Source organism: Cordyceps javanica, chromosome 4 (assembly GCF_051103115.1).
Source record: "Cordyceps javanica chromosome 4, complete sequence".
Taxonomy (NCBI): domain Eukaryota; kingdom Fungi; phylum Ascomycota; class Sordariomycetes; order Hypocreales; family Cordycipitaceae; genus Cordyceps; species Cordyceps javanica.
Window position 1 is genome coordinate 3,279,994 of NC_139298.1, and position 25,422 is coordinate 3,305,415.

Genomic DNA, 25,422 nt, shown 5'->3' on the forward strand with positions numbered 1-25,422 from the left:
GAGATGTTAGACTCGACTCAGGGCAGACCAGATATGGAAAATACAACTACAAGCATGACAGGCGTTTTAGTTCATTGAGATGCAACCGTGGGTTCTCTATGAGCTCTTTGATGTTCTGGCAAGTATTATGTGTTGCCTGTATCTTTGTATTCGTGCTCATACGAATGGCTGGTGGATGTGGCCTATGGAAAGGCCAGCTGGCAGCCAATGTGTGAATGCAACTATATTTACGGCGGTGCAACACCCTGGCGACATTGTCTGCAAGCTGATGAGGTGTTTGTCTCGATTGCTCGATTTGTTCTATTGTTTGATTGTTTCATCGCGCCACTTGTCTTTTCAATTTGTTTTGACCTGTTTAGACAGAACCCTAGTGCGTCATAGCTACTCGATAGGTGGTGGCCCTGCGTCGCGCTACCAAGTATCAGTAGGAGTGAGAAAGCGGTGCCGCATAACGACAAGCAGGGGTTTGCCAAGCTTTGGAGATTATCGATTGGCCGAAAGGTTAATAAGCGGCATGATTGAAACAAGATGATGGCCCAGTCGTTGGTTGGCACCAACAATGAAAGGGCAAGATTGCAGCTGAATCGCAACATTCGACCAGCTCCTGGGGCCAATTTGTTATTTTGAAAAAAAAAAAATGGTGATGATGATAAAAGAAGAAGAAGACGAAGAAGCCGGTTCTCAGTGCCATCAAATACTGACCAGCCGCAATCGTACACGACAACGACAAAAAGGGGCCGTCATTCTCCCAGTACTGGGTAATAGGTAATAGCTAAGCTGCCCCCATTTAGGATTCAGCCCTCGTGCCTGTTTGCCGGTTAAACATCGGCCATATCCCACCTTGGGCGTGGGTGGAGTCTGGGGCCTCGCCTACTTCCTTGGGGCCAATTCGACACCTCCAATTTTGCCTTTGCCAAAACCTTCTGGCTTTTCTTCCCAGAGCGCTTGCTGATTCACTTCACGTTCCGCCATAACACAACCCCCAAACATCTGTAATACCTTACATTGCCATTCCTGTACGCGCAATCTAGCAATCTCGCAATCTACGTTGCCTTAGCAAGCGTTATCTTTGCATTTTTACTATACATCGCCATTGTCGTCGCCCTCACCGGTGCCGTACCGACTTTCCTAAGCTACCAGCCTACTGCAGAGCAGACGTGGCAATCCGCGCTTCGAGCTCCAATCTGGTCCGACAAAAGACACACCCAAAATGCCAACCAATCTACCTTCGAGTTTCGCCTCGGCTGCTGCCGGCCAGAATGCAAATCGCGACCCCAGGACCGGCCGACCTGATGGCCGCGGCGCTGTAGGCGGCGACTGGTGAGTTTGCTTCTTCCCCCCATCCCTCCCTTGCTTCGCGATTGCTTCAATCTGCGCCCCGCGAATCTGCCGCTCCCGTCATCGCGCATCGTGTGTGGCTCGCTTGCTCAAAAGGCAGCTGCATCACGCCTCCGTCTTTGGCTGCGCGTGGCCGCCCGTCTTCACGACCCATTTGTGTCGCGAAAACCTTTTCCCCCTCATGCCACACCGCGCCGCTGCGTCCAACACGGCACATGCTAATTAGCCATCTCGTCAGGGCACGTCGAGACGGCCGCTCCGCCAACGGAACCATGACATTTCGTCGCGCGTCGACAACCCCCCTCGGCCAAGCCATGCAGACCGCCCCTCCGACAGAGCTCGCGGCCCATCCCACATCTGCTGAGCCTGCCGCGGCAGTCGCCAACCTCGAGGCCGAGCCCAGCCGCTACACCAAGGACGATCTTTTGGACGTTTTTCGCGCTCAGAAGATGAATGACGACCCCTCTCGCCTCTTCATCTCCGGCTGGGACCCCAGCAACATTAATGGAAACAGCGGCAGGGGCTGGGGTAAGAGCAACGAAAACCACATCCCCCAAGAACCTGGTGCCTGCTGGGACCAGAACGGCGAGACGGCTCCCATGGCCTTTCAGGAATACTCCCCAGATGAGAAAGAGGTGAATAGTCGCATTGTTCATGCCCCCGCTCCTTGTCGGCAATGTATTAACAGAAGCAAAGGCTTTCTCGACCGACATCAACTCCCCGCTCAAGCCACCAACTCAAAACAAGGAACCTCACCAACCGAACGGTAGCGGCCGAAAACCGTCCATCTCTCACGGAACAGGTAACGCATATGGCGTCACATCACCGTCTTCCGCGACCAGACCGTCAACTCGCCGGCGCGAAACTGTTGACTCAAATCCCTTCAGTAGTTCCGGTCTAGGCTCACCAACAGGGCCCGGGAGATTCTCGCGAGACGATCAGACGTACTGGTTTAATCGGAAAGCAGGTGATGCGAAAGAATCCGAGGCTGACGATCAACCTCCGGATCAGGCTCGTGACCAAGCAAAACCCGCCCTTCCTGGCCTCATGCGAGCCAACACTGCTGGTGCTGTGGGGATGAGCTCCATCTGGCCTTCTTCCAACCCGAGCACACCCGGAGTTGGAGGCTTTGGAAACTTTTCCATTGCCGGATCTTCGGTCGTCGGGGACAAGCGTCTTGTTGGTACGGCTGGTGGAAGTAGACTTGCCCATCTTATGCCAAAGGATAGCTCCGAAAATATGAGCGCTAGATCTTCTGATGTGAATGTGCCTGCTGGACAGCAGCCGCAGCAGCAGCAGCAGCAGCAATCATGGAGAACGAGGCCACGGACTGATACGGATCCCTTCGGAGAGGATGAACTGTCGGGTAGTGCGATGCTTGGCGGATCCCAGGACGTCAATCCAAGTGGCAACCGTGCCACGGTTCTAGGTACCCCGGTCAAAGGCTCTGCCGGCGAGTTTGGCATGGCGGGCTTGAATCTCGATGGTGACGACGACCCCAACAGCCCATCCGAGACAAACCCGTACCGCAGTCCGGCAAACCGCGAGGATGGAGAGGCTACCAATGACAACAAGCCATACGGCGCAGCTTCCCAGGAGCATGGGGCAGGCTTCGGCGCTCTGCCTAGAAGCTTCGTCCCCGGTGGCTTTGATGGAAGCGACCGCAGCCAAACATCGAGTGTCGGTGCAAAGGGCTATCCGCTCGGACACTTGTCCGGATGGCCCGCTCCTGGCCCTTCGACCGGAACACCAGATCGCGATCGCCCGAACTTTGGAGCCGCATTTGGAAACTCTCTCTTTGGAAATATGGGAGAGCTACAATCTCCTGGCCTTGGTAATCTGGGCAATGTGTTTGGTCCCTCTGCTTCGGCCGGTCTCGGCGCTGGAAGCATCGGGCGCGGTAGCAAATTGGGCTCTCTATTTCCCGCCGCCATGCAGGCACAGATGCAAGGCAACGAGCATGAGTCCGGTAGCGATGGTCCCGATCCCCGCCAAGGAAACCCTCTCGGTGCGATTGGCCGTGGTAACTTCCCGGGACCTCCCAGAGATTCGGAAAGCCCGATGCGATCCAACCGCGGTGTTTTTGAGGAGCTTTTCCCTTCCAATGATTCGAACAGGGGACTTGCTCACATGGCTGGCTCCGACGGAAGCCAAGGGCCCCCTGGTCAGTCCTTTACTCCGCTCCCCAGCGGCTTACCATTTGGAGGGCCTGTTCCAAGTGAATTACCATCGGCTCAGGCTCGCCAGATGGTGATGCCGGATCGCATGAGATGGGTGTACTTGGATCCCCAAGGCCAGGTTCAGGGACCCTTCACCGGCTTAGAGATGAACGACTGGTACAAGGCAAATTTCTTCACCCCAGATCTTCGTGTCAAAAAGGTCGAGGATCCCGAATTTGAGCCCCTTGGTCAACTCATCCGTCGCATAGGTAATTCACGTGAGCCATTCCTCGTTCCTCAGATCGGCATTCCTCATGGACCTCCCGTACAGGCAGGTGGCTATAACGGCAATACTGGGGTCATCCCTCCTCTTAGTGGCGTTTTCCCTAGTTTCGGAAGAACTCTTACTGCTGAGGAGCAAAACAACTTGGAGCGGCGTAAACAAGAGGAACAGTACATCATGGCTCAGCAGAGAGACTATGTTATGCGCCAGCAGGCAATGTCCAAGTTCCCAATCCACAATTCAGGCTTGCAGCACCATTCTAGTGCCCAGAGCCTCCAGAGCCAGCCTAGCTTCGGGAATATCAGCAACCCAGCTCAACAGCCACCTGCACTAGGGGGGCTAGGTCCTTTTTTGGACCTTGGAAACGGGCCGATGCTTCATGCGAGAACTGGGAACGAACAATTTCGCCAGGAAGATATAGTAAACCTGAGTGGTCAGGAGCGCCAGATGTTGGCTGCTGCCATGAGCGGCAACGAAAATGCCAATATGGGAGAGCAAGCTGGCAGCGAGGAAGGCCTACGCGCTGGTCTCCCACTGACCGGCCAACTTGCTGAAGACCCTGAAGGATTCCGAGACCGCCTTCAAGAGTTTGAGGGGCTTCGTGCTCAACACGAGGCTGAGCAGGCCGCCAAGGTGGATGACGAGGGGCAAGCTGGCGCTGCGGTTCGGGATCCCGAGCTCTCTTCTGCAACCGGACGACCTGGCAGAACTGGGAAGAAGAAGAGGCAGTCAACTGATGAGTCCTTGTCTCTTACGGAACAGGTCCAGATCACTCAAGCGGCAGCTGCGGAATTTGTCCTGCCTGAAGAACCCGAGGAACCTGGTATGCCAATGCCGTTTCCTCCGCCGTCTTCTGCCACACCCTTGCCTGCTCCTACTGCCCAGCGAGCACGATCCAACCTCCCTGAGCAGTATAGCAGATCTCAAACCGCCACCCCCGAAGTTGTTCAGCCACCACCACTGGCTCCATGGGCCAAGGAGCCTGGCCAGGAAGGACAGCGCGGTCCCAGCCTGAAGGAGATTCAAGAAGCAGAGGCACGCAAGGCTGCCAAAGCCGAAGAACTTGCCGCCGCCCAGAGGAAGGCCGCCATAGAGCAAGAAGGAGCACTTTTGCGCGAGCGGGAAAGAGCCGCAGCTGCGGCTGCCACGGCTGCAGCCCTGCCGGCATCCAGCACATGGGGTCATGGATCTCCAGGGGCTGCCACAACGCCTTGGGCTAAACCTGGTCCACAGAAGGGAGTTAGTATTCCCACGTCTGTCTCGACTTCGTCTTTGAGCAAGAAGACGTTGGCCGAGATTCAACGGGAAGAGGAAGTGCGGAAGCAAAAGGCCATGCAGACAGCTATTCAAACCGGAGTGCCTACCAGCACCACCAAGAGCTACGCTAATTTGGCGAGCAAGACGAATCCCCCAGCCATTCCTAGCGCATCATCTCCAGCTGCTCCTCCGGGTGCTGGTTGGGCAACAGTTGGCGCCGGTGGCAAGGTTAAATCTCAGACTGGTCCTGTTGTGCCAGTTAGATCTACCAGCAACGCAAGCGCTAAGCCTACGCCTGTTGCGGCCCGGCCAAGCCCGAAACCTAGCCCTGCCATTGGCACGCAGCGCGTTGGACCTGTGAACAGTGGCAACACTGCTATGGATGAGTTCAATGCGTGGACACAGCGAGAGCTTTCTCGTGGCATCACTACTGATGGTAAGTTGAAATGTGTCATCATCGGTTGAATATCATATTAACAAACACGACAGCTACTAGCTTCCAATCTACTCTAGAGGCACTTCCGCTGGACACTGGTCTGATTGCCGATGCCGTCTATGCCAGTTCCACCACCATGGATGGCAGACACTTTGCGGAGGAATACGTTCGTCGTAAGAAGCTTGCTGAGAAGGGCATCTTCGAAAAGCAGGCCTCCGACAACCGAAGCTCCTCGGGCGGCTGGAGTGAAGTTGCCAAGAAGGGCAGCGGCAGCAACAGCCAACCCGCTCGCGAGCCGGAAGGCAATGCCTCTACAATGCAGGGAGCAGGCTTCAAAGTGGTCCCAGGCAGAAAAAAGGGCAAAAAATAGAGCTACTCGTCCTTTTCTATGTTGAAGGAACGTCGAGCCTGAAAAGTACAAGAGGAATTCCTTTCCTTGTTCAGAGGAGCATTTTTTGAGCGATTACGCCCGCAACGCTTTATGGGAATGTGTTGGATGAAAGGGTGAGCCGGTTATGGCTTATTGATGTCGAGTATGATGATGAAGCATGATGCAGGATATGAGCGATAGTGTTTGAACGAAGCGATATGGAGAACATGGAATTAGAAAAATGTATTTTACGCTAATGGCAGAAGCGAGAAGAAGCGCTTGTGAAGGAAGAAAGCGCTGCTGCGTCAAGCTGACCAGGGTGGCAAAATATGTACAATTAATTGTATAAGAACCAAACAGCTGCTTAATTGTTCATCGTGATATCGGACGCAGCAGTAAGTGTCCAGTGAAATATGGTGCCTTGAACTAATTTACTTGAAGCATATTTCCAGAGAGACAGAGAGAGAGAAAAAACTGTATTGCTTTTGTCTATATCCATTTTCTTTTGATATTCCAGATGATGAAAAGAAAAAAAAACACTCAACGCCGGACATGGCGTCTTTATTTGTTGACTTTCAGCCCCTCCATGAGGGCCTCGAGCATTGTCCATCCCTCTGTACCCTCCCAGTTTGTCTTGCCGCGCCCCATGACGCTCCGGACGGCGCTGCGTGCCTTGCCCCTCCATTTGGCGCCAACGTCCTTGACCTCCTCACCCCAAGTCTCGAGCACAGAGACGAGCTCGTCGGTGCGCGAGACCACGTTCAGGAACGCGGCCTCGTCCTCGGTCCAGTCGGCGCCGCCGGCGGCGGTCGAGTCACCGCCCGGCAGCAGGCCGCTGCCCGAAGCGCCGACGGCGGCACGCCAAGCCTTTTCATAGGCGTCAATGGCACCGGCATAGTCGCGCCGCCAGCCGCGCAGCTTGCCTACCAGAGACCAGAGCTCGGCGCGGCGAGTGATGAGCGGCACGATGTCCTCTTCGATGACGCGCGCGACAAGTCGTTCGGGGGTGCCCCGGGGAGGCTCGTAGATGCCTGTGCCAGAGTCCTTTTCCTTGTGAAGGACCTCTTCCTGCAGTAGTGCGCCAATGACTGGTGCGTTGACGGCGTCCTCGGTCTGGCGAATGCGGAGGATTTGGCGTGTGGCGGCAATGATTTCGGCAATAGCTGGGGGGCGCATGCGACAGGCCAGCGTGACGACATTTTCCCAGATTCGCCAGTTGTCGTGGGCGGCGGTGGCACCCATTTTATATGCGTGGAGAGCTTGTGCGAGGAGCTTCTCTGGGTCTTTGGACGTCTCAGGCTTCCGTCCAGGGCTGGCAGCAACGGCGCCGGTATCGTCTTCATCTTCGTCGGGCTGGACTGGGGCTGCTTCGTTCGCAGTCGCAGCGTCCGCTTTTTCCTGCTTCTGAGCATTGAGAACCTCGCTGTAGAGGCTCCAGAGTGCAGTACCTAAGTTGCTCCAAGTTTTGGCGTCTTCGCCGCCGAGGTCGCCAGTAGCACTGCCAATCGCTCGATTGAAAGCCTCGGCGGCGTCTTCGAAGCGCCCAAGACGCAAACTAATGTCGCCGAGACGACTCCACATGTCAGGATCAAGTCGGTTAACAGTCGTTGCCTTTTTGTAAGCCCCATGAGCGCGCTCGAGATCTTTCTCACGTAGATAGTGCTCGGCAAGAGAGCGCTGTGCACGGCCATAGCGATGGCCAGAGACCTCCCAGGCGCGCTCGTAAAATGAAGCGTTGTTTTCCAAGTCACCTAGAATGCACAACAGACGTGGTGCGTTGGATGGCGCTGGTGAGCGTTCGGGGCCCGCAAAGTCATCGGCTTTTAGAGACGTGATGTCTTCCACGGCAACCTCGTCATCTGGGTCCGATTTGGAAGCGGCGTCGGCGCCTGTCTTGTTGAAAAGCTGCCAGCGTACAATTCCCTTTGCTTTGGCTTCACCGCCGCTTCCACGGCCACCCTCGTCATCCATGGCACCGGCACTCGCGAGACAAAGAGCAACTTCGGCCCAGAGACGCAGGCGTTTGAAAATTTCGAGTGCCGAGACCAGAGAACCGGCACCGGCCCAAGCATAGGCCAGCTCGGCTTCCAGATGCCAGCGTGGTGGGGTTGAAAGAGCATGAATGTATCGAAGACGCAAATCGGCAGACGCAGACTCGGTGGCCTTGGCGGCAGGGAAAAAAGACGTCGGTGCACCTGAAGCAGGCGCCGCCTCATCTCCCGTGTGATGTCCCGGTGCAGAGACTTGTATGGAAGGGACATCAGCCGCAGTCGTGGACTCTATGTCGTCTTTTTCTTTTCGAGACTCTGTAACTTCTTCGCCAGAAAATGTGGTATCAGTAAGGACTTGATCGGCTACAGCCTGCATTTGAAGGACGCCACGCTCCAAAGTGCGGCTTCGGTGTACTTCGATACGTGAGCGCACGAGAAGGGCTTGTGTATAAATTTGCCAGTTTGTAGACTTGTCAGCAAGCACACGAGTTGCGAATGGCAGGATCTCTTCAGCGGTAAGAGTGTCTGCAGGCGAGAAGGTGTCTTTGATGGTTGCTTCGGTAAGCAAAGCAATCTGGTCGAGAGGGCTGAGTTGCGGTTGGTCATCAGGCCTCAAATTTGCCAAATTTTCGGGAAGCTCGGTAGAATTTGCCTCGCTTTTGTCCTTTTCCTTGGCAAATTGAATGTCTTCGAGAAGTGTGTCATCGTTGAGCTGCAGGGCCTGTGGCTTGGAGTCGTCTCCTTCCTCATCGGCTTGAGTGATTGTTTCTTGCGACTGGCTGAGGGCTAGCACGACTAGCTGGCTTATATCCTTTTCCTGGAACTTGGTTCTCTTACCAAGGGCGCCGGACAAGACGTATGAGAAGCTGTTCGTTTTGGTTGCCTCCTCGATGAGCTCCTTTGCCTTGTCCACCCGACCAAGTAAGATGTTGTTGTTGGCCGCCTCGAGTAGAAACTGCACTTGATCGTGGACGCTCCACGCCTCTTGGTCTGACCAGACATCTTCACTCAGGACTCGACTGCGAACCGCGTGCATGGAGTCCGTAATTTGAGTTGCAAGCGAGGGAAGCTCGATCCAATTGGAGCTCTTGGTGAAGGTCGAACCGCCAAGGCTGGGTTGCGCAATAAGCTTGTAGTGCCATACATGAATACGCAATCTTGCCCAGGAAATACTATATTTTTCTTGGTCTGATTCATGAAGCTGCACGACATCATCCGTAGGTGCTGAAAGAGTCTTGGTAAAAACGTGTCTGGCGAGGCAGAAGAGCTCTATGGATGGGATGTGCGAATACGGCGAGACTCCGTCGATTTCCAGCTGCTTGACGCAGTCTCGTCTCATCTGGATAATCGGAGTGACTGCGGACGCGGAAGAAGTGGTCTCTTGTGAGACCGGCTTGAAGGCCCTGAGAAACTTGGACTCGATCTCCGTCATTGGTTGACGCGAGGGTACTGGACCGGTGACGTTTATCTGAAGGAATGTATTCAGTGCTGCAAGTCCGATTTTGAAAGCATTTTGAATCTCTTTGGTTGTTTGTGCCACATTTGGTGCTTGCTGAGCGTCTGACGCGGGTTGAAACAGCTCTTGAATGAGAGCCTGAGCAGCGGGATGGGCGGCGAGCTGTGTCGCGGCGTCATGCGTTGTTGAGGCCATGGTGATATTCTGCCTGGAGTTTGGTGGAATCAGCCCCCTCGTTTTATCACCTGCTCATGAAGCTTCCTTTTGATCCAGTTCAGACGATGATGACGACCCCAGTATCAAGGCAGTCAAAATCTTCAGTGCTGGCACCAGCAGAGGATTTGCTGGACTAAAGCAGTGCGGGCCGTGGACTGTTCCGCCTCAAAGTTTAGCTGTGGGTAGTTTTGTGGTATCCCATTCGTAATGTGCAAAAAGATCGAAAATTGTGTCGAATTAAAGTGCTGTCCCGCGCAGGCCACGATATTGCAAACGTCTTGGGTGAGGTTTGGTGGGATGTGACTGGACATGGTGGGGCTGGCCGACTACATTCTTCCTGATATGGAGGGGTCGGTGCTGCAGTGGTGCGAAGAATACGACAAACTACATCTACTCTGTCGTCGTGATGAGAAAAAAAAAAAGGACAGATGACTATAGATTTCACGAAAGATTTCAGTTCAGCCCCCTCATGCCATTTTTACTTTTCAGGGCAGGAACAGCTCCTCGGCGACCATGTGGGCGTGCAGTTCTGGAGGCTACAGTGTAGGGTAGGTCAAGGTCAATGATTTTCGCCAGGGTCGGATGGGACATCGTCGTGCATGCTGCTGTTGGCCACAAGGCCAATCGCCGTGAGCGCATTGCAAACCAGGTGACGAGCCTCTTGTGATACATGAGATGACGACTCAATTTCTGAGCTACTGGCGACTGGGATGAGATATCTTCATCAGTGCTCGAGCTAAACATGGACCATCTGCCGCATGCTGATTAGCATGTCCGACCTCGTGATCGGGCGAATTGGAAGCGCTTTCCGAAATCCCCAAGACGTCAGTCACCAGTACTTGGCCACCACGGATAGATATCCAAGATGCCGGGGCTGATTCGGCATCTCGGGCTTCGAATCGTCCTTGGAGACGAGGTCAAGAAACACGGTGGTGGGATCCGCAAGCAACGGATTGGACCGGGGAGAGCATTGGGCCCGGCCGGTTGTTATCTGCGACTCAAGTCAAAGCTGATCGCCCTTGCTCGCCAGAGAAGAGAAGCATGGCATTACTAAAGCAGACGACACATGGCTTGCTAGCTTCAGCCCTGTCAGTTACGTCCTGGACAGAGTTCGACTTCCCGTTCGGCAGATTCCAATGCCTCGTCGGAGGCTGTGCGCGCGTTGCTTCCGCTGCGAGTACACGGTGCTCTTGACAAGGTTGTACCGGGCATGAAATCGGTAGACGTTTTGCGACGCTCCGGTCTCGACATGGCTATTCAGAAGCCTCTCCCGCTCCAAAGGCTCGAGACGTGTATCACAAGTTCACAACCCACTGCCAGGCCAGGCTTCCTTCCAATGTGGTGGAGTTTCGTCTGCCCTTTCGCAAGAGTTGGCGCCCGCCGACGGCCATACCTCCGTCGCAAACGTTTCCTGCAGTTGTGGACGGCAGGCAGCACACAGGCAACTCCGTCCCGCCACGGACCCAACCACACCCATTTCTGCCCTCGCTCGTTCCCACATGAAACCACGCCACTGGGAATACGGTGCCTGCCAGAATGGTAAATGAAAAACGGGTCACTGGCCTGACAGCGTTCTTCTCTGTGATTACTGAGTACGTATACTGGTAGTGCCACCGTGCCCACCAGCCAGCCAGGGCCTATTGCTGACGGGTGGTGGTTGGCCCAGTTCAGGACGGAGCTGAGTCGTCCTGCAAAGTCCAGCGCAGTCAGGCTCCGAAACGACCCATGGTTGGATGGAGTTTGAGGGTTTCGATGGGCCCTCCTCCATATGAACATTGAACATTTTTTACTGTGTGGCTGGCCTTAGCAGAGAGGACACCAGAACCGTCAAAAATTTTAGCGACCCCCAGTCTTTCTGTTGCCTGCCTGAGTCGTAGCGCCCGCGAGAAGGGGGAGCTGCGCAAATTGGCCGGCTTTGACAACTGGCACCAAGTTGTTAGTTGGGCTGACTAGCCTGCACTAGTTAGTTGGTCGATTACGGACCCGACTATTGGTTTATACGGCGCGGCGGCGAATGAAAACGAAGCAAGGTCTGCTCAGGAGCTCAGGTGCGCAGCACCTCTGTTGGATACGTTGTGAACTTGTGATACGACAGGACACTGACTGTGGGACTGGTGGTCCAACCCGCGGGATGGGCTCATTACTTGTTGTCCTGACACATGCAGACCAGGTACTCAGTATCCGTACTCCTTCAGGAACCGAGACACCAGTGCGTCTGCTGATGAATGAGCAGCTGAGACTGTCAAATTTTGACCTCATACTTGGTGCAGGGCAACAAGGCTACCCGGCCATTTGGGACTTGAGATGATCGTTTGTCGCAGGCACCTTTTCTTCTTCTTCTTGAACAATCTTTACTGCGCAACCACTCAGCTCAGAAGTTGTTGTACACAAAGAGCAAAGAGACGGCGGATTCCTTAACTACTTAGCGTGGCGCCAGTCTGGAAACGCTAGGTTTAAGATTACGAGCAACGGATACAGCGTATCGGTACGGAGTACTTACGGATTAGTCGCGCATTGGATTGCCATGCTGGCTCCGGGCAATCGGCTGTCTCATGCGCCAAGACCAAGAACGCTGGCTGAGCGAAATGAGGCTATCAGTATGCATGGTTGGTTGGTTTCGCTCAGGCTGTGCTGGTGAGCACTCGGCCCAGTTCCGCGTCCCCGGATGGGTCGCGTGAGGCGACTTCGAGGCAGCACCAACTCCGCAGCAATTCGAGCGTCGAGGCAGAGACCATACAAAGTACAGAATCTTCCATGTCATGTCATGCTAGATCAAAACGCCACCTTTCCCAAAGAAGGCGTAGGCTTGCATATGCACATGTACAAGTCTTGCATAGGTCGAAAACTTTGGCCAATCATCGAGGCAGGAATCCAATGTTTCTAGAAGAAGAGGCGTCAGGATTCGGCTCGCAGGCCTGGGATGCGCCCAAAGTTGAAGGATGCCTACAACCACCATCACCGCCACGGCACCATGGCGTACCCGCGCGGCCCTACAAATGCTGCAGCCTAATGGGGTAATAATAACAATAATAATACACGACCGGGGTGCAGCGAGATGGGGGGATGCAACTCAAAGAGACTCGACCGTGATGCTGTTGGGACCGATGACGCAACTGGCACAATTGGAACTGACCGTCTCGACTCGGGCGTGGATGGACTGGCAGCGTGTTCCTGCCCCTATTGATGACCGTAAATCAACTCCGGAGATGGCCAATCATTCTGCTCGAACCATGGAACTCGCAGGGAAGCAGGCTCGGTACGCCGCAGTGCTTGCGGCAGGATCTGGCGCGCCCGAGGCTGGCCTGCAGGTAGGGTAGCGATGTCAAGATAAGGGCGTGATCTCAGATTTCGGGTTTCTAGATGGCACCAGGCCCAATTATAGATTCGGGCCAGATGCAGGCCCTTGATCGGGCAAAAAAACGCCCTTTTCCTCTGTCGTGCAGTTTAGCGAAGAGCAGCGTGGACCTACAGGAAGCAGAGGCGGCGACGTGAGACGGTATAGCGTGCGTGTCGAGTTCTCGATGCGTCCCGCGGTCGAGAAACAGTTGGCCGTCATGACTACTTAGGGCGGGGAGGCTGCGAGGAGCCGAGAACAGGCATGACTGAGCAGGACGAAGCCTTGCTGTACTCAGCAGTTGATTCGCAGCTCAAAACAAGAAGCACGCATCGTTGACTTGGGCCGTCTTGAACCGTTACTGGGCGAGGTGTGGTGCATTCATTAAAATGCGAAAACCAGGGTCGCGGTGGTCCAACGACGACTCCGCCGACAACAGGATCATGACAAGTACGGAGTGAGTACAGGCTGGAGGGCTCCCGTTTCACTGGTGTATCCCACTCTCTCAACAATTCTCAATTTTATATTGACAACCAGCGCCAAGAACCAGCAGCTGCCAACTTGTTTACTGGTACCAGTTTGCAACATGGGCGTGCTGCAAAGTCAGGCATGATGACGCAGGGTACCCATTGCAATGTGACGAGTCTCGAATAAAAGACCCTCTTCAGCAAAATTCGGAGACCAAAAGAGCAGCCCATTTCAATACTTGCAATTATCAGTATTCGCTAGCTCAATTGAGAAGGGAAGGAAAAATGACGAGAAAGCCCGCAAAAGAGGAAGAAGAGCCCGCCTTGCCCGCTGCCCGCCTTGCCTGCCCACGCCATAAACAACGCTATGGCATGAATGTAGTCTTCTGAGAGGCGAGCGTGGGTGGATGAAAAAGACTTAAAGGCTTGGCGCATGGGGCGAGAGATGTACGATTGTGCGGGTTTTCCAGGTTACTGACGTCATAACCAGCAAGAAAGGCCCTAATACAGTTTTTATAACGAACTGCTAGTTTTACTGGTACAGCCTGATTGATGATGGGGGCTCCTCTGTGGAGTTGAGGCAAAAAAGGGGGACGCCGCTTTTGAGGAGTCAAACTGCCCGGATGCGAAACGACCAGGGCTTTGGTGGCTTTTGGTGGCTGACATTGGGTTATTGGGACGGCGTCGCATCTTTCCCTGGTTCAGTTTAGAGGGTGTGGGTTGATTTCGTTTCGCCGACGAGAGAGAGAGAGGCTGAGAGGGTCTGCCTGCGCCGGCTGGGGAAGGATGATAAAGTGAGATGACACTGCAAGGAAACCCTGCAGTCGTTTGCCTGCTTGCTGTGGAGGAGGTGCCTGGCAGGGTTGTGCGAGTGAAGAGAGGGAGAGAGAGTCTTGTACGTCAGGTTGAATGGGTGTACCATGATTGTCTTGTTGGTGTTGGTGTGCCGTGCCAGAGGACTGGCTGGCTGGGATGACAAGGCGTCCAGAACGGGGTTGCGCGGGCCGGCGCCGCGGTCGAGCGCCTCAATTTAACAATATTTTTTTTTGTTTCTGGCTCCGAGTTTGGGGGAAACGTGAGAGAGAGCTTTGGCCTGTCACGCGAGTAGATGCCTAGTTTGAATCAAACGTTGTTGGACGAAGTCATCACGGCAGCCACGAGTACAACTTTTGGCCGATTTTCCCTTTTTGTTTTTTTTTTTCCTTTTCATTTCTTCTTGCCCGTTTTCACATTTGCTCCTGCCAAACTGCGAGACTCATGTTGTCGTGTCTTGGCCCTATTCAATAACCACGATTTCGTTGCCGTCTTTGGTTTGTTGTCGAAGTGGGACACCAACTACAATACTCAGTACTCGGCAAGGGAGAGAGATGGAGATGTACATGCAGCATTACGTCGTTGGTGCAGTGCCGCTAGTCAGTCAGAAATAAAAGTCAGTCAGGTGCTGGCAGACATTTGAAAGACCATTTCGTTTTTTTTGCCTTTTTTGTTTGTTTAAATTTTCTTTTTTAATTCAGGGTGCCGTGTCCACTGCTAGTCTCCGTGGTCTCCATGGTTCGTAGATTTGAATCTTGGAGAATAGCGGGCATAAGGGTTTTTTTTCTTCCCTCTCGTCAATTTTCCTTTTTTCCTTTTGTTTTTATTTACTTGAGAGACAGACAGAGAGAGAGATTTTAAATAAAGAGAAAAAAAAACAAGGCATCAGCCCATGCACATCCTCTGTGGACCAGCAGCGGCCAACTTTTGACTACTGGTAATCACAAGCAAGGAAACGCCGCCCGCGGGGTTCGGGTGGGCGGTGCTGTTAAGCTTCTGCACTAGTTTGGGGCTGCGACGGCGGCTCGGGGGGGGGGGGGGGGGGGGGGGGGGGGAGAGAGAGAGAGAGAGACAGCACGCTGCGACGAAGCTGGCCAGGTACGTACTCGTGTCCTTGTCGTCGGCATAGATCTCGATGGGATGGTGGTGGGTGTCGGGAATCTGAAGGAGGAGGAGCTTTATTATACGAGGTAGGTAGGTAGGTGGCTGCTGAGTATTGATGGCATGCATGGTGCTTACTGTGGTTAGATGAGCACCTAAGCAGCCTCTCGGGCCACGGGCAAGAAAAGGAGAAGAGAAGACGAAGAAGAAAAAGGCGGCGAGTTGTGCAGGAGGCTCTGGCTCCAGCAAGTGAGATGGGAGCTGAAAGACTGAGTACTTTGGGGCCATCTGATGGTCAGCGGCGGGTGCAGGGAGGGTGTGTGTGTGTGTGTGTGTGAGTGTATGAGTGTGTGGACTATGCCGAGTACATGTCCATAAAATAAGGTCACGACTGGTCCTCAGCCAAGAAGGGGTAGTTTGTTGTGATGGGATGAGGACTGACACCACGATGAGAGAGTCTACTAAGTAAAGGTACCTTTTTTAATAAGGGGGAAAAAAATAAAAGAAATAAGACAGTCGTGTAATTGACTAGCAAAAGGGAAAAGAAGAAGAAAAAAAAACGAATTGCCTGAAAGAGAAAGCGAATAAATCTGCCACATGTTGGACCAAACTGGTGGTTTTGCCCCCAAGCTGATAAGCTAGCAAGGGCAACGCATACTGGCATGTCGTTGCAAGCAGGCAGAGAGTATCTGTAATGAACTAGTTAAAAGCAGCGACTACTGAGAAAAGTCCACTCACACAACAAACTAGGTCTGGTTGACCAGCAGCCTCATGCTGTGTGAGTGGGAGCAGCAAGGTTGGTCGCATGCGGCCCACTGTCCACCAACTACGAATACTAGTAAATACTTACCACAAGTTACCAGCAAGGAGAGCCCGCCCGGGCGGCATGCTTGGATATGACTGGTTTAAAGAGATTATGCTGACTATTTTTTCCCCCGTCCTTTCTTTTCCCTACTACTCTTTTTCCCCCTTCTTCTTTCAGTACATCTCCTGCGGCTATATTGCCTGATGCTGACGGCTGTCTCAAAAAGAGAGACGAGACAAGAGGTACTTGTTCATTGTACAGGTCACACAAGCTACTTCCACCCCCCACCCCTTCCCCCCGCCATTGTGGCTTGTCTTGACGCTAATCCCAACTAGGTAACCCAGCGTAGTGCCGTTTTTAGCCCATGACCTTTTTCTTCTTTTTTTTTCTTGCCTGCCAAGCCGCCCGCCGCCGCCACCAACCACCTCTCCCAAGAAAAAAATCCCCCAAATTCGTCTATGTACCTTTTCTCTGCTTTCGCCAGACTATAAACTGAAAAAATAAAAATAAATAAAAAATGTTCCTCAGTGATTCCCCCCCCCCCCCAAATGTCGGAGCGCAAGAATCCACAACAACAACAACGGCCGGCTTTGCGCATTCCCACGCCGCCGCCGCCGTCTTGTTGCTCCACATCTCGGCTTGACCGTCTACAGTACAGCTCTGCCGCATGTCAATCTCTCTCTCACTCACTCTCTCTCTTTACTCGCCATGTTCTCTTCGCATCCTCCGTACTTTGACTAGCCTCTTGTCTTGCTTATAATAACCAAACCCCCGTCCCACCACCATCCATTTTTACGCTTTCCCGTTTCGCTTTCCCTCTTCTCACAACAACCTCTCTTTCCCTTCTTCTCCCCCCCTCCTCCTCCTCCTCCTCCTCTCATATTCTTCTTTCGAGTCAAGTCAATTGGTGACGGTTTCCTCTTGTTCGGTCCCGTTATTCTACTCTTCATCATCATCTACATTGTTCGTCTGCTGGCGCAATTCGCTTTGCGCTTCACCACCCTCGACCGTTTTGTCACCACCACGCGACATCTTGCTCCCCCCTCCCCCACCACCATCATCACCACCCTCATCACTCTCACCACCCGCGCATACCCGTGTCGCCGCAACCATGGCCACCACCGACGAGGATAAGCACTCCAAAATGGAGATGCCCGGCTCCCCCCCGAGCCTCGACGGTGAGATCCACCTCGCCGACAACGCCGACGGCCTGCAGCGCCGCCTCAACAACCGCCAGATCCAGCTCATCGCCATCGGCGGCTCCATCGGCACCGCCCTCTTCGTCAGCATCGGTGCCGGCCTCGCCAAGGGCGGCCCCGCCAGCCTCCTCATCGCCTTTACCTTTTACCCCCTCGTCCTCGGCCTCGTCAACAACTCCATTGCCGAGATGACGGTCCTCTATCCCGTCTCGGGCGGCTTCATCCGTCTCGCCGGCCACTTTGTCGACGACGCTCTCGGTTTCATGATTGGCTGGAACTTTTTCATCTACGAAGCCCTGCTGATTCCCTTTGAAATCACCGCCCTCAACCTCGTCATTGGCTTTTGGGATGCTCGCATCAAGGAGCCCGGTCCTACCGCTGGCATTTGCGCTGCTGTTATTATTTGTTATGCGTAAGTTTTTTTTTTAAAAAAAAAGAAGGAGAAGGATAAAAAGAAGAAAAAAAGGAGAAAAAAAGAGAACAAGAAATACACATTAAAAGAAAAACACTAACCATTCCCAGCGCCCTCAACATCCTCGCCGTCCGTGGCTACGGTGAAGCCGAATTCTGGCTCTCTGGCGGCAAGGTCATCCTCCTCTTCATCCTCTTCGCCTTCACCTTCATCACCATGGTCGGCGGCAACCCGCAGCACGACGCCTACGGCTTCACCCACTGGAAGCACATCGCCTTCCAGGAGTACATCTCGACCGGCGCCAAGGGCAAGTTTGAGGGCTTCCTAGGCGCCCTCTGGAGCGCCAGCTTCGCCGTCGTCGGGCCCGAGTACATCTCCATGGTCGCCGCCGAGGCCAAGCGGCCGCGCACCTACATCAAGACGGCCTTCAAGACCATCTACTGGCGCTTCGGCCTCTTCTTCTTTGGCAGCGCCCTCGCCGTCGGCATCGTCCTCGCCTGCGACAACCCGACCCTCGTCAACGTCCAGCTCGGCGACGGCGGCAGCTCCGACGCCGGCGCCTCCCCCTACGTCATCGCCATGGAGGCCATGGGCGTCAAGGTCCTCCCCCACATTGTCAACGCCCTCATGCTCACCTCCATCTTCTCCGCCGGCAACACCTACACCTACTGCGCCACCCGCTCCCTCTACGGCCTCGCCCTCGAGGGCCGCGCCCCGGCCTTCCTCCGCAAGTGCAACAGCCGCGGCGTCCCCATCTACTGCTTCCTTGTCGTCATGTGCTTCCCCTTCCTCTCCTTCCTCCAGGTCGGCAGCGGCTCCGCCGTCGTCGTCACCTGGTTCGTCGACCTCATCACCGCCGGCGGCATCATCGACTACATTGGCATGTCCATCACCTTCGTCTTCTACCACCGCGCCTGCCGCGCCCAGGGCCTCGACCGCCGCTCCCTCCCCTACTACGGCCGCTTCCAGCCCTACGGCGCCTACGTCGCCATCGCCATCCAGTTCCTCATCATCTTCTTTTACGGCTACACCGCCTTTGCCCACCCCATCACCGCCGCCAAGTTCTTCAAAAACTACACCATGCAGGTCCTCGCCCCCATCCTCTTCTTTGGCTGGAAGTTCCTCAAGGGCACCAAGCTCAAGAAGCCCGCCGAGGTCGACCTCGTCTGGGAGCGACCCACCATTGACGCCTACGAGAACCGCTTCACCGACCCGCCTGTCGGCTTCTGGACCGAGATGCTGGCCCTCTTTGGCTACAAGAAGAGCAAGGTCCGACAGATTGAGGGCTAGACTTTTTTTTTCCGGAGGGAGAGTAGGGTCTTGGCCTTTTGTATATCCTTTTTGATTGGCGTCCAACTTTTCCCTCTCGTCTCTTGTTACATCATCATCATCATCACCATCATCATCATCACCATTATACTTGATTGCAGCAAGGTCGTGCAACAACTGGCTCGCGAAGAAGGAGCAGCAGCGTGCTTCGCGGATCGAGTTCTGCAAGACGGGGGACTCGAAAAGAGGGGTGGATTTTGTTGATTGCTTCTTTTACTTATACCCAAATATATGACGGAATGAATTGGATCACGAATAGTCAACTAAGTGCCATGTGTCGTATTGTGCTGAATGTGATCTGAGGAAGACGGGATTTGCCCTTGCCACGCGAATGCCCACAACCTCGACTCTACACTATCAAATCTCTCATCCCGTAAATTTTCAAATTTTTGCAAATCAACTTCTTTACTCCTCGCTCTCTTCTCTTTTTTAAACCTCGTTCAGAATACCCAAATGCACAGTAGCCGTCAAGATGTTGCTTCTTTCTTTCTTTTTCTTTTTCTTTTTCTTCTTTTTTAGTAAAATATAAGGTCCTTCTTCCCCCTCTTTCGTCCTCGTCCTCTTTCTCTTTTCATACTCCTTTCTACCGCGGTTTGGAAAAAGAAGAAAAAGAAAAGAAAGGAAAAAGAGACGCAAATGCACACGAAACACAATTGTCAGATAAATATTCATTTCGCAATGTATAATGTACTGGTCTTCTCTTTCTCCAGTCTACCGTGCTTAGAAAAGGACACGCAAATGCACACAAGCGTAATTGTCAAATAAGTCTTCATTCGAAATACATCTATCCATTTTCTCTCTCCCCTTTCTTTCCTAGTCTACCTCCGTGGACATCCCATGAGCGCAAAGAGGCAAACACTCCACTCGTGTTTGTGGCTCGACCGCCATGTTTTTCAATCTTTCCAACGAGGTCCTCCAACCTCATTGCAGAACAAAAGAGATCAAACCCTTGCCACGAGTCAGAATTACCTCCCTCACTGGGACCAAAAGGAAAAAAAGAACAAGAAACAAAACCACACAAGACGATTCCTTTTGCGCGCAAGAAACAAAACAGACGGGCTATTTTCTACCCCAATAGTTTGCCCTTCTGTTGTTCCTTGGCTCCTTCCCTCCGTCGCTTCCTCCGTCTATGTAGGTGTAGCCTGCGTTGATATGCAAACAAGAATCATGACCGTCAGAAAATCATTGCAACTTTTCTTTTACCATATCCCGCGTGAGTAAAAACAAAGGAAAAATAAAACCAAATAAAAGTTATATAAGGGGTGTATGTGCTGCAAAGCATGAAAAGAGGGGGTGGCCGATGATGAAAAACAAACGACAAAACAAACTCAAACTTTGGTTAGGTGAGTTGGCGAGTCGCTTAGTCGTCCTCATCAGAAAAGACCTCCTCGCCACGCTTGCGGCGGGCCATACGCTCCTTCTTCTTCTTGCGGGCCTCAGAGGAAGTCAGCTTGGCCTTCTTCTTGGTGCTGACAATCTTGTTGCCCATGGCGTCAAACTTCTCCTCCTCTTCATCGTCGTCAGCCTTGAGACGGGGACCGGCACCCTGGCCCTGGACCCAGTTGTGGCCGGAAGGCGTCATCTTGCCGTCCATGACGGCCCAGACCTCCTCGGTCAAGTCCTTGGTGAACTCAGCCGAGTGGGTAATGATGATGACACCACCCTCAAACTTCTTCAGGGCCTTGGACAGGGCACCGAGAGAGTCACGGTCGAGATAGTTGGTAGGCTCGTCGAGGACGATCAAGTGAGGACGCTGCCACGAGCAGGCGGCGAGGACAGTCTTGACACGCTGACCACCAGACAGACCGCGCATGCGCGAGTGGGAGACCAGCTCGGCATCGAGACCAAAGTTGGCGCAGTGAGACTCAATCTCCTTGCGGACCAGAGGACGGAACTGACCAGAGGCGAGAGCCTCCTTCATGTCGACGTCGGCAACCATCTTCTGGTGAGAGGCTAGAAGCTCGTTACGAGGCAGCCAGGCGTTGTCGGCAGACATCATGGGAACCCAGCGCTCGTTCTTCATGCCAACGTTCTCGCCGAGGGCGAAGGAGCACTCGTACTCGTACGAGTTCTTGAACTTTCTGCGGCCGTTGATGCCAATGACACGGCGCTGCGTGCCCTCGACACGGAAGATCTTGTCCATGGCCTTCTCATCATCCTCGGTGATGACCTTGTTGGCACGGTCCATGGTCTCGCGATCCTCACCAGTCTGGAAACGCCACTGGATGTACTCGGAGGGAGTCTTGTCCAGGTGGTTATCAATGTGGGCGAAGGCGTGCTGCTTGATGTAGGCGATACGGATGTTCTCGTGCTGATAAATCTCACCCTGAGTGGGGATGAGCTCACCAGTGAGGACGTTGATCAAGGTAGACTTGCCAGCACCGTTGGGACCAATGACGGCGATACGGGAGCCGAGAGAGCACTGGAAGGTGATGTCGGTGATCTGGGGCTTGGAGGTGCCGGGGTACTGGAAGGACATCTTGGTGGCACGGAGAATGGCCTTCGCCTTGGTCTTGACACCCTCGAGGAAACCGGGCTCGGGGAAAGAGAACTCAATCTCCGAGGCACCGAGCTCGTAGTAGGACTTGGCCGAGGGCACGCGCTTGACGAACTCCATCAGGTTACCCTTGTAGCGCTTGAGCTTGAAGCGCTCGTAGTGGACAATGTGCTGGCAGACGTTGTCGAGGAAGCCAGAGTCGTGGGAGACGATGATGGAGGTGCAGGGGGAGTTGATGAGGTACTCCTCGAGCCACTTGACGTTCTTGACATCCAAATGATTGGTGGGCTCGTCGAGCAGGAGGATATCGGGCTGCTCGAAGACGGCACGGCAAAGGGCGAGCTTCATCTTCCAACCACCGGAGAGGGCGGAGATCTCACCCTTGACCATCTGCTCGGTGAAGCCGAACTCGTTGAGACGGGTCTCGACATCGGACTGGGGGTTCTTGACGCCAGCCTCCTCGAGCTTCTTCATGGTCCAGTCAATGGTGGTCATCTCAGTGTCGGCCGAGTCGAGGTCGTGCTCGACGAAGACGGTCTTGACCTCGCTCTGCTTGGGGAAACCCTCAACCTGCTCGTTGTTGATGGCACGCATGAGGGTGGACTTGCCGGAACCGTTGGGACCGCAGAGACCGTAGCGCTGGCCACGCTTGAGGCGGAGGTGAGTCTGGTTGAGCAGGATCTTGGCACCGTAGGCAAGGGAGAAGGTGCAGTTGCACAGATCCTCACCCTCCTCCTCATCGGGCTCAGCCTCGTCCTCGACAGCGGCGGCGGGGGAGGCCTTCTTGCGGATGGTGTCGACGAGGGACTCGGCGTTGTCGATGCCAGTAATGACGGCAACGTAGGCCTTGAGGTTCTCTACCCAGATGCTGAGCTCAAACTCCTTCTCATCAATGAGCTGACCGGCGATGGCGGCAATGTGCTCGGCGACGGGGCCCATCTTCTCGAGGTAGTTGCCGTACTTGGGGGTGAAGATGTCCTTGACCTTGGGGAGGACGACGTTGAGGGCACCGTCGTTCTTGGCCTCGGGGATGACGCCGTTCTTGATGTTACCGACACGGGTGAGGGTGTCGAGGGCCTGCTTGGTCTTCTCACGGGCCTCGGGGTCAGCCAGGTTGTCGTAGTTCTTCTGGAGACCGGGCATCATCTTGGGCAAGAAGGGAGCGACGATGTTGGGGTCGTCGACGAGCTTGCACATGTTGTCGACAATGACGGCGGATTTACGCTTGATGGCAGTCTCGCGCTCAGCAAGACCACGGTCGAGAAGGGGGACCATGAGAGCCAGGGTGGGCTCCTGGACCTCGGTGACGAAGGTGGTGGCACCGAGCAAGTGGACAGTCTCGGGGACGTTCTCAGGCTTGGCGATACACTTGATGAGTTCGGGGATGAAGCGCTCGATATCCTTGTTGACAATGAGCTGGCAGAGCTGCTCCATGGTCTGGTAGGCACGCTCCTTGACCTCCTTCTTGGTGTCCCACATGGCCTCGGAGATGACGGGGATGAGCTCAGGGACGCGGAAAGCGAGCTGGGCGGGGGAGCCCTTGACGAGTGCGTCAATGAAGTCAAGAGCGGTCATCTTCTCAGCCCACTTTTGGGCGTTGCGAATGGACTCCATGATGGGGGCGAGGGCAGACTTGACGGCGTTGGGGTTGATGGCACCAGCGATGGCAAGAACAGCAGCGCTGGCGGCGTTCTTGACAGCGGGGGTCTTGTCACCGACAGCGGCGAGAAGGGTAGGGAGGAGAACAATGAGGTAGGGCTCGACGTGAGCCGAAACCTCGGAGTGAGAGGCGATGGCCTGGATGGCGACGGCAGCCTTTTCACGGGCGGCAGCATCCTTTTTGCTGGTGAGGCTCTTGGTGATGTCGTCAATGACCCTGCAAAGGAGGTATTAGCGCGCTGTGTGTAGAAAAATGAAGCAATTTGCCCAAAACAGAAAAAAAAGGGCATCTCGTTGTAAATCCGCCTTTTGTCTGGCGGGGGCGGGGGAGGCATTTCCCAGCGCCAGCGCACCCTTGTCACAAGGCCAGCCAGGCAAGCAAAGCCCTTGCAGGCTCATGTTGTACTGGCGTGGCGGTCGCTGCGGCGGGGTTGCCTGGACAAGGTGGCCACAGTGGGCGGGCGAGAGAAAAAAAAATTTTGTGCCCGCGGTAGCATGTGGCGGGGCAGGCAGTTGAGTGGTTGAGCACGTCTGCCAGAAGACCGAGGACGAGAGAGAAGAGACATGGCAAAAATAAATTACTCACTTGGTAGGGACAGCCTGGTCCTCAATGCGGCCGTTGATGAAAGAGGCGAGCTCAGCAGAGGATTCCTTGATCTCAGCGGCCTCCTTGGAGACGGTGAGCTTCTGGAAGAGCTCGTCGAGCACCTTGACGGACTGAGCGTTCTCAGACATGGTTATGGTTGTTTTTCGGGGGATTAAAATGGGTGACGAGGTATTTTTTTCGAGTCTGAGGACCGGAGGGTATAAGAAAAAACAAAGAGACTCGAGAACGGAAAGAACAGGACGTCTATCGAGAGTCTATTCGTGTCGACAAAAAAAGTCGGTCTATTTCGAAGCCCACAGAAACGATGGAGGGGTCGTTCTGCTCTATAGCGGCTGTAGATTTGTTGTGTAGAAAAAAGGAGGAGGAGCCTTTTTAATAACAACGCAAGAGGAAAATGGACTGCTGGAGGACAGTACCTAGGTTCGTCTAGAGGATGACGACCAAAAATGAAAAAGAAAAGGGAGGAGGATAATGGAGGTGGAGGAGAGAAAGCTTGGGGATGGAGGAGGGATGGTGGGCAAGTTTTATGTCGGCCTGTCCACAACTTTTTTTTTTTTTTTCCCGCTGTTGCTTGGGGGGGGCGGAGGGGGAGGGGTGGTAGTGGTGGTGGTACTTGTAGTGGTAGTGTTGGGTGGTTGACTGGGTTGGTAGACTGGGTTGGCTGGGCCGTGCGAATTTTTTTTCTGCCGCTTTTTATTTTTTTTATACTTTTTTAATTCCATCTTTTTTTATCGCATCTTTTTTGGCTCGGCCGCCTTGGAACCTTTTTGGGCCCCTCCTATTGGTGCATGGACACATCAAGCCCGGCTTATCGGTGTCAATCAGTGCTCAAACGCTAAACCTAAAGAGGTCTCGGCCAAGGGCGGTGAGAGGCGCTCGGGTTGCCACTCAACTTCGGGCGAACCAGGCACAGTAGATTTCAGATGCTTGTGCGCCAAAAAGTCAGCTGGCTATTTAAGATAAAAAAAAATTGCCGTCACTTGGCCCCCGGGAAATCTCTGGCCAGGATTGCCCAAAAAAAGCTTGTGGGAGCGAGATCGTGGGGAAATAATGATAATAATACTGGCATCTGCTCCGTACCGTAACTACTGCATTCACCCGCATTTCAGAATTGCCTGCACGATTTTGTGGTGATGGTGCTTGTCTGATGCTACAGGGGGGCTGGGCAGTGGGCAGTCCTGGCAGCAGCACTGGCAGCACTGGCAGCACTGATTTTACACGGTCCCGGCCTACATTAGCAGGCAAGGTAATCACTCTGTCCTGCTTGACCCTGCATCAAGGACACTGCAACTATTCACGATGCTGCAAGCTGGACAACTCGTCAGCTTTTTTTCTTTTTTCTTTTTTCGCACCCGAAGAAATAAAAATGGTACCCAAGGGTTGATATGTGAAGCCGGCGCTGCCAATTCATCGCCCTCTGTCTCTACTTTACCTGTTTGGTACTGTACTCGCTTCACTGACATACACCCTCATGGCCGTCATGAGACTACACTACTGAGTACCTAATTACTACACCCAATCCATCAAGCCATGCGAGTACTCTACTTGCTGATCTTACACCCTTCCTCCATCTTTACTACTTTGACACGGACAAACTCGGGCTGGCCGATTTTTTTTAAGCACACTGTGCCCATCATTCAACCTTTCCTTTTTTCTTTTTTTTTCTTCACCATAAAGTTTTCTGGTGGGGCCG

General features: G+C 53.9%; 4 protein-coding genes across 4 annotated transcripts; 2 read left to right on the plus strand and 2 right to left on the minus strand.

Annotated features, from left to right (window-relative positions):
• Positions 1-1,210: 1,210 nt before the first annotated feature.
• Positions 1,211-5,843, plus strand: V2A60_006883 (GYF domain-containing protein; the record flags this gene model as incomplete). Its single annotated transcript, XM_083258173.1, has 4 exons — positions 1,211-1,320; positions 1,577-1,973; positions 2,035-5,473; positions 5,527-5,843. The coding sequence occupies 4 exons, from the start codon at positions 1,211-1,213 to the stop codon at positions 5,841-5,843; spliced, it is 4,263 nt and encodes a 1,420-aa protein (XP_083114299.1).
• Positions 5,844-6,404: 561 nt separating this feature from the next.
• On the minus strand, positions 6,405-9,485 carry V2A60_006884 (tetratricopeptide repeat-containing protein EMW1; the record flags this gene model as incomplete). The annotated part of the gene is made up of 1 exon (XM_083258174.1): positions 6,405-9,485. The coding sequence occupies one exon, from the start codon at positions 9,483-9,485 to the stop codon at positions 6,405-6,407; it is 3,081 nt and encodes a 1,026-aa protein (XP_083114300.1).
• A 7,652-nt stretch (positions 9,486-17,137) lies between these two features.
• Positions 17,138-18,927, plus strand: V2A60_006885 (amino acid permease/ SLC12A domain-containing protein; the record flags this gene model as incomplete). The annotated part of the gene is made up of 2 exons (XM_083258175.1): positions 17,138-17,637; positions 17,748-18,927. 2 exons carry the CDS (start codon positions 17,138-17,140, stop codon positions 18,925-18,927), a joined length of 1,680 nt encoding a protein of 559 aa, XP_083114301.1.
• Positions 18,928-20,326: 1,399 nt separating this feature from the next.
• Positions 20,327-23,857, minus strand: V2A60_006886 (armadillo-type protein; the record flags this gene model as incomplete). The annotated part of the gene is made up of 2 exons (XM_083258176.1): positions 20,327-23,339; positions 23,709-23,857. 2 exons carry the CDS (start codon positions 23,855-23,857, stop codon positions 20,327-20,329), a joined length of 3,162 nt encoding a protein of 1,053 aa, XP_083114302.1.
• Between the last annotated feature and the right edge of the window lie 1,565 nt (positions 23,858-25,422).